This window comes from Juglans microcarpa x Juglans regia, chromosome 2D, assembly GCF_004785595.1.
Source record: "Juglans microcarpa x Juglans regia isolate MS1-56 chromosome 2D, Jm3101_v1.0, whole genome shotgun sequence".
Classification (NCBI taxonomy): Eukaryota; Viridiplantae; Streptophyta; class Magnoliopsida; order Fagales; family Juglandaceae; genus Juglans; species Juglans microcarpa x Juglans regia.
In genome coordinates this window covers 34,757,372-34,766,026 of record NC_054596.1, presented here as the reverse complement: position 1 = coordinate 34,766,026, position 8,655 = coordinate 34,757,372, and the positions used below count along the sequence as shown (strand labels likewise).

Here is an 8,655-nt window from a genome sequence, read left to right as displayed (position 1 = left end):
TAAAAACTTGTCACCATTGCCTTCTGTTCACCATCATCCAAACTAATTAACAAAGAAATATGGTTCTGGGAAAAAGAGAGTAAATCTGCTTGTAACTCAGCTTTCCATAACATGGCCAATCCACCACTTTTCCTTATGCTATCAACCACGAAACTGCCTTCAAAACCCAACCTGTTTCTAATACCCTCCACCTTTTCTCTCCTACACTTCGTTTCTGATAGAAAAATAATCTTTGGGCCCTTTTCCTTCACCAAAAGGTGAAGCTCACGAACTGTCCGAGGGTTCCCAAGCCCTCGGCAGTTCCAACTTAGTAGATTCATGGGGATTGGCAGGGCTGCTCAGCAGCCTCTGCCATTAATAAATTGTCACTCTCCTCATCTCTTAAAATCAGTTTAGCTCTTTTTTCTCCACCTCCCTCCTTAATAACCAGAGCCTTCCTCTTAGCAGGTTGATCAAACATTTCTAGATCCTTATCTATCTCAAACACCTGATTGCTAAAGTAGCTCCACATGCACGTGCTCTCCTCTTCCAACTGGTTGCTTTACAAGACCCCTTCTTTCCAAATTTAGACATAGTATCTTCCATGGCTATCAGGGGTGAATGGTCAGATGGTGCCTCGTGCTGAGCTGTCACCTCACTTCCCTGATTAATGATATTGTTTCCTCGATGGCCCTGGTTAGCATCAATAGTTTCCTTGTGAGCAGATGCTGCCATGTCATGTAATCCAACTGCCTCTTCACAAAGGTCAACTTTCCTTGAACTGAAAGGGAATATGTTATTACCAAAATTAGAGCCAGAAATCTGATCAACTCCCCCATTAGTGGGATGTAATAGAGGATCTTCACCTTCCCCTCATTTCCATCTTGTCCACCATCAATCTTAGACTCGCCTGAATACTCCCTCCGGCCACTCTCCGATGACCCTCCGCCACCCTGCTCCTTTCCTTCATGGGTTCTGTTCTGGCTTGTGCTTTTACTACTAGCCCTCATCCATGCACCATACTGTTGACTAAAACTAGCCACTACATGCTACCCCATCTCCACCTTTTCACATCTGCAACCACCATGTTTGATCGTACCACAGTGATAGCAAAAGTTGGGCATCCTTTCATATTTAAACTGTATCCAGTACTTTGAACCATCTAGAGATATGAATCTCCCTCTAGCAAGAGGTCTGGTGATGTCCAACAAGACTTTCACACGTAAGAATTTTCTCCAACAAGTGACACTCCCATCTGTATCCACCAACAAAACTTTGCCCAAATAACTACCCAGTTTCTCTCCCATACTTACAGGCATACCTGCAAAAGGCATGTCCTGACACTGAATCCAAAAAGGTTCATATTGAAATTTCATTTCCTTTATAGACTTAGCCCCTTCACAATCTTGTATGCACATCGAACTTTTATCAAAGGACCACGGACGTCCATTCAAGACTCTTGCTTTATCGGCTCTCCTTTTAAATTCCACTAGGAACTTGTTTCTACCCACCTCTTTGAAGGCTGCTTGACCCTCTACATGCCACACTTTATTCAACGTATTCATGAGGGCCCCTCTATTGGTCTCCTTATCAGCTATCAAATAAATTAAAATACACAGTTTACTCTTCAATGAAGACAATGAAACTTCTTCCTCACTAACCTCTATCTCTTGTTGTTCTTCTTCTTTCAACTTCAGTCCTTCACACAGTGATGACAAATCACCATCCATCCTCCCAATCTCCATAGACAAGAGTCCAAGAGCAAGAAGTCTCTAAGTTTCCAAAGGAAAACTTAGAGAGAAAACCTTACTTCCACGAGGTGAAAGAAGGTAATTGTATAATGACTTTGATTGCATAAAAAAATATCATAAAATAAATTAGCCGTTATGATACAAATTACAAAAGAGTAATGTTATATATTATGGTAGAGTTTTGTGGGTTTTTATTTGTTTCTTTATTCATCATCTGTTCTCATTTCAGCATCGTGTTCACACTTCAATCGTTTAGGTTGTCGATCCTCATCAAACCAACCACCTTGGCTTGATTCTGCCGTATCATCTTGAAACCCTCTTTTAGGCTTGATCCCAACATGATCATACAATGCATTTTCTTGATGATCATCATCAGCAACAATGGCATCCTCCTCGTTTGATGTAGAGTCAAAGTGAATTATTTTTCCATCATACAGTGGGCTAACGCCTATCTTCTTAACATCGATTCCAGACCCGAAATCAGCAATAAGTTCTACTTGGTCTCCCTCCTCCAAATTGAACTTACGTTTAGAAACATTGCCCTGCCATAGGTGATCTTCATCGGAGATTACTACATCAATTGTCGCCGGCCTACTGGTCTGAATTATATTCTTGGTGTAATTGATAACTGAAATGCTTGTGAGTTCTTGAGATACTATCTGGTCAATACATGATGAATAAACGACGCATATAGCCAATCCTTCCAAATTCTTGTCAGTAATAGAAGGCACTTCAAAACATATCGAGGACCCCTCATCTTTAAACGTGAACCAATCAGGAATATCATTGCCTGGGAGAAACATGCCAAAAATGCCACCAAATCCACTCATAGCCCATTCCTATACCATCAAGAGCATGATGCATATCAACAATACTTGAAAACAAAAACAAAGAAACGCATTTTGGGAGGGAGAGAGAGAGAGAACCTGTAGGAGGCTTTGCTTAAAAGTACTTGTTACATTGTTGCACCCTTCCAAGTGAATGACTCGAAAGGACTTCAACAGCTTATCTAAACCAGGAATCTCGACTAATTTGTGGCAATTAGTAAGATGCAAAGCTTCCATATTTGAGATCTTTGATAGGTTTGGCATGCTTTCCATCGCTGTGCAGTTCATTGCATAAATTTGTTTTAAACTTGTTGGTAAATTTGGAAGTGATTGAAGGTTTGTGCAATAATTCAAACTGAGGCTTTGAAGCTTCAAAAGACCACCAAGAGTTGGTGGTAGGTTACTGAAACTATTGCCATCGAGCTCTAAAGTTTGTAGAGAAGATAAACTCCCAAGATCTTTAGGAATTGCATCATCTGATAAGTTGCAATAGCGGAGAGATAAAGTTTTTAGTGAGTTCAAGCCTTGTAGTGAAGCAGGCAATAGATTAACTGACTTGGGACTTCTCCCTGGTGATATCCAAGACCAAAAGAGTGAAGGCAATGACTTGGAGGTTGATACTTTACACCCACATAGAGATAAGTGTTTAAGATTCCTCAGATGCACTATACTAACTGGTACTTGTCTTATAGCAGTGTTATCTGCAAGAAAAGTAGTCAAGGACTCCATACTCCCCAAGTCATCAGCCAAAGCATCAAATCTGGAACAACCAGAAAGGATGAGAGTTTGTAGAGACTTCAACTTATAGAAACTCCTTGGCAGACTTCTTAGGCTTTTGCAATCTTTCAAATTTGCCAAAACAAGATTATTGAGATCTCCAATAGATTGGTGAACCTCATACAAACTTGTACAATCTTTGAGTATTAATTTCTCAAGATTGGGCAGGCTTGAAAATTCAGGGGTCTTGGTCAGATAATGGGAATGACCGAGATTTAGGATTTTCAACTTCTCCAACACCTGCTGAAAAAAGTAACAACAAAAAAAAAAAAAAAAAAAAAAAAAAAAAAAGAAGAAAAGAAAAGAAAGAAAGAAGAACGAAAAGAAAGCATAATATTAGCAGATAGAACATTGAAACTTATTGCTTATTGCTTAATGCTTGAGATTACATTATACCTTGGGATCTTTCCAAACTTGTCTGAGACTGCTGTATCGTAAGTCCATTGCAACAAGGTGTCCTAGATAAAAACTTTTTGGCATAAACTTTAGAGGGAGTCCATGCCAGCTAAGCCACCTTAACTCTTTGGATAGATATTCATAGTCTCCGGTGAGTTGTGCATGATCAAGTTGGAGTAATCTCAACCTCTGCATTATTACAAATGCTTTTGTACTGAAATTTACCCTGCTTAATCTTGGAGATTTTACAGTGAGACCTTCGACCGCTTCTGTTCCCTGTTAAAAATAAAACCACATAAGTGGTTATCTTGTGGGTGAGATATTATATATTGAGACATGGAAAATGAAACATAAACTTGAGAATAAACATGCTTGCAATGTGTGCCACAAAGGAGGTAAAGTGACCTAGGGGTTTGCAACCATCCACTAAAGCAAGGAAAATGTCCCATTTTCTAATCCCTCACTGACATTTGAGCTTAGCAATGCACTCTTTGTATATTATTTATTTAGCTGGGCCTTGCTCAACATAGTGTAGCCATGCAACCAAGCAGAAAACAATAGATGATGTTAGAAAAAAATCTCCCATTTTGGTACAAGAATCCATGGGGATTGCATACGAAGGCATATATGCTTGATATGAGTGTTCAAGAATTTGCTCCCCTGACACGTAGTAAAATAGAATGAGTTGTATTTCTTTTACATTGAGAGGGTTCTTACCTCTTGCTTTCTCAATATATTAGATGCTTCCTCATGCAGCCATAATCTACTCCATCTCCCAGGTTCGTTGGGGCATTTTTCACGAACAATTTCTCTTCCCATATCTCGAAGTAAATCATGCATCGAAAGTTTGTTTCTCTGACCAACTGTAAGAAGACACCGTTGAATGAGGACACTAATTCCAATCTTTGCAAACAATCCACATCCATCCAATATTTGTACAACATGTTCTTTGTCCATTCCAATAAAAAAACAAGATATATCAAGGAATATATCCTTCACAGTATTATCGCCCAGTGCATCAAAGCTTATTCTAAGCTTCTTTTGAATTTGATCATGAGGGATCCTTTTCAGTTTCTCCAATGCGCTTTCCCATTCAAGCATGCTCCTGGAGAATAGGAAAGAACCCAAAACCTCAAGAGCTATTGGCAATCCTCCGGAGTAAGCAACTACACTTCTTGAGAGGCCCATAAAATTTTCAGTGGGATAACTATTCCTAAAGGCATGCCAGCTGAAAAGCTCAAGAGATTCACTGACATTCATTTCTTTAGCTGTATATACACCATCCACTCCAATCCCCTTAAGTAAATGTTCATCTCTAGTTGTTATAATGATTCTACTTCCAGAACCAAACCAATTGCGACTTCTAGCTAGGGCATTTAGTTGCTCCAACTGATCCACACCATCAATTATGACAAGTACCCTTCTACCACAAAGTCTTTCTTGTATAACAGTGATTCCTTCGTCACTATTGCGTACCCTTACCTTGCTTGCCTTCAAGATATCAGAAAGAAGTTGATTTTGTACACGAACCAAACCATCAGGTTGCTCGGAAGTTACCCCAACATTTGCAAGAAAACTTTTGCCTTCAAAACTATGATAAAATTTGTTGTAAATGGCTTTAGCAATGGTTGTTTTCCCCATTCCGCTCATTCCCCAAATTCCTACCATGCGAACATCATCACCTCCAACACATAACAAGGAAGTTACGTCTTGCACACGAGAATCAAGTCCAACTGGGTAGAGTGCTACAAATAAGTATGTGCTGTTCAGTTCCCTTGAAATTTCTGCAACAATTTTCCTAATAAACTTGGCTTCATGCCTGGGAATAATTTTGTGAAGTTAGTTGAATTAGCGTTATACAAGTAAGCATTTCAACAAATGTTTGAGGATGACACATATAATGGGAGCATAATATTGTTTAAAATAACCTTTGAATCATATAGATTCATAAATCCACCATGCTCGTCAAATATTAAGAAGAATAAAGACAACACAAATCTAAATGTATTTCAAAATATCATCTTTTTTTATTTTTTAAAAAATACCAAATACATGGATCTATATTTAAGACATTGAATCATATCATATTAATGTATTAAACTTCGAAAAACATATTAAGAATGACAAACATAATAAGAATGTAAAGGAAATCTACATGAGAAAGATTTCGGTCACAAATAGATCCCGTAAAAGTAGAATTTACAAACTGATTTGACTAGTTTCTGTACCAACTCTTTTTACAGTAAAATAGATCATCTAACCTGAAGCATGGAATTTTAAAGCAATCTTTCACTCTTTCGTTTAATTAATAACCACTAAACCAATGCTAATAATCTGTTCGATTTCTCCCTCCATTCATGTTTTTTTCCTTTATAAATTTTGTTAACCGCTCTCCCATCTCTTCCTTCTTCAAAGTTCAAAGACATTGTAATTAAGCTTTTACTTCCTCTGTTTACACGTCCCTCTTATCAGTATATTTTCCAATTCTCTCTTTTCTAAGTTATCTAAGGATTAGTTATTATGATTGAAAGATAATAATCCAATTTGTACCAACAATTCCCCTTCTTTTAAAGAGTAAATTATAAATCCCATAACTATCTTTTCTCTTATTGTTCATCAATTTTGAAGTAAACAGCAGACAAAAAAAAAAAAAAAAGGAACAGAATGAGAATAAAATTTTGAAGATGTGAAATATTGATTGTGCATAGGTAAGGTTACCCGTCTGCAGTGTTTCTTAGATCCCATCCGGACAAATTGGCAGCTTCAATCAGAGCTTTTCTCCACTTGAGCACCTTGTCTATGTCCAACAGGTAACGCTCTTCATGTTTCGCAAATGCTTCTGCAAAACATCCCGTCTGGTTGCGTACATCCGACGCATCGACATCGTAGAATATTGGAAGAACCAGCTGCCTCACCGTTCTTCGGCATTCCATGATCTTCACGAGTTCCTCCAGACACCACCGGGATGCAGCATAGGTCCTAGAGAAGACAACGACAGAGATTCTGGACCCTTGGATTGCCTGCAACAATTCGGACGTTAGATCTTCACCTCGTCGGAGCTCGTTGTCGTCTTTGAAGGTATTGATTCCGGCATCTTGTAAAGCGAAGTAAAGGTGGTCGGTGAAGTTCTTGCGCGTGTCGGCGCCTCTGAAACTCAAGAAGACGTCGAAGGTCCAATTGTGACGAGAGGAAGAGGAGGCCATGGCCTAAGCAGATCGAGAGTCGGTGTGACGTTGGAAATGGAGAAGGACAAGGAGGAGTTCACAATGCAGCTAGGGTCTATTTCCAAACACATGGATTGTGCCGATCATAAAAGCATTAAAATATATAAATTTCATCGCTGTTCAACGCGTGAAGAAGTTGCCAACTTGGTCCTTGATTCTCTGGTAGTGGAAAAGATCAATGGAACATTGGAAATGGATTTTACATTGTGGAAGTCAACATCGAAAGTAGGGTGCTACCCGCATGGTGCGTGGCGGGGGCACCCCCTCCCCATCTTGCTATCTTGGTTGACTTTTATCAAAAGAATGGTGTTTGAATAATAGAATGATGAAGATGATGCACTTGGGTAGGCTAAGTGTTTAGGCTAAGGTAAATCAATGTGGGTGGCTAAACTTGTTCTTGAGTGAGGTGTCAAAATGATGGAGGCTAGGGTTCAATGTAAGAGATGAGGTTAGGGTTTGTTCTTGGAGAGTGGCGCCAAGTTGATGGAGTGAGAGTGTTCTAAGAGTTGATTAGGGTTGTTTGATGCAATGGGGATAGCTTGGGGGTTGCCCTTGATGTTTAGGCCACTTGGATGGTGATTAGGGTTGGTAAGGTGAAGTGTAGCTAGGGTTTTGTGAGGTGGTTAGGGTGGATTTCGAGATTTGGAAGAGTTGGCTTAGGGTTGGAGTATAGGATGATGCTAGGGTTTGGGAATGAGATGGAAGAGTGAGGCTAGGGTTTGGTGGCTAAAGTGGGCGGATTGGGATTGACTTGGTCGTAGGAAGATTGGCTAAATTTGGTTGGTTTAGGAATGCATATGAGAAGTTTGTAGGATGGAAGGAATCTTTGAGTGAAGAGGGGAATTTGAATTTGAATTAAAATGAAAGTCAATAGTTGACTTAAGAGAGATTGTAGGAAGAGTGATTTAAGGAATTGAATAGGATTTGCAATTTCTTAAATTAAGGGATTTGAATGGGATTTGAATTTGAATTTGAATTTGAATATGGTTTTGAATGTGAATTTGAGTATGATAAGAGGATGGATAGATTTTAGGGATGTGATTAGAATGAATCAACTTTCTTAAAATTAAGGAAGTTTACTCAAGAGGGACTCTTGATAGATGGCTAGGTCAATGGATATGAGGGATGAAAGGCAATTATGGGAATGTGAACTATTATGGAAAGTAGGGCAACACTAGGGTTGGTCGAGTATGGTAAGTGGGGAATATGGCTAGGGTTTGATGGAGATGGTGGCTAGGTATTTCGGTTAGGGCAAGTTTGATGGTGGGAAGGCTTTATGTAAAGTGTGTCAATATATGGAAAGGATGACAAATAAGATGGTGGTTGAGTATGTGATATGGAATGGATCAAATGAGTAATGGAATGGATGAACACTAAGAATAAATGAAGAACACAATGAACAAGTGATAAATAAGAACAAAGTGAACAAAAGATAGCCAATTCAACTATGATTTACGAATTGCACATATATGAAATAAACATCTTTATTGATGAACTTGAAAATAGCAAAGAGAACAACAACTTGGATTCAGGAATTGCACCAAGTTGCTAGAACAAGATAGATTGAATCACACCTATTCACGAATTGCAAGGTGTGATCCTCTCTTAAGGGATTCACGTATTGCACCCCAAAGAGCCCAAGTGCCTTAGTACCGAATGGTGATCTCAAGAACAAAATAGTCTACCCACTAGGGAATTTAC

The 8,655-nt window shown here is 39.0% G+C and overlaps 1 protein-coding gene across 2 annotated transcripts; it reads right to left on the bottom strand.

Annotated features, from left to right (window-relative positions):
- Positions 1 to 1,914: 1,914 nt before the first annotated feature.
- LOC121250891 (disease resistance protein RUN1-like) lies at positions 1,915 to 7,143 on the bottom strand. Of its 2 annotated transcripts, none has more exons than XM_041150127.1 (5): positions 6,449 to 7,143; positions 4,448 to 5,549; positions 3,731 to 4,006; positions 2,657 to 3,577; positions 1,915 to 2,569 (listed from the first exon to the last, which is right to left on the bottom strand). In XM_041150127.1, exons 1-5 carry the CDS (start codon positions 6,931 to 6,933, stop codon positions 1,934 to 1,936), a joined length of 3,420 nt encoding a protein of 1,139 aa, XP_041006061.1. In that variant the 5' UTR covers positions 6,934 to 7,143; the 3' UTR covers positions 1,915 to 1,933. The 2 variants fall into 2 exon arrangements, with proteins under 2 accessions (XP_041006061.1, XP_041006063.1); XM_041150129.1 differs by having other exon boundaries at positions 2,657 to 3,574.
- Positions 7,144 to 8,655: the final 1,512 nt, after the last annotated feature.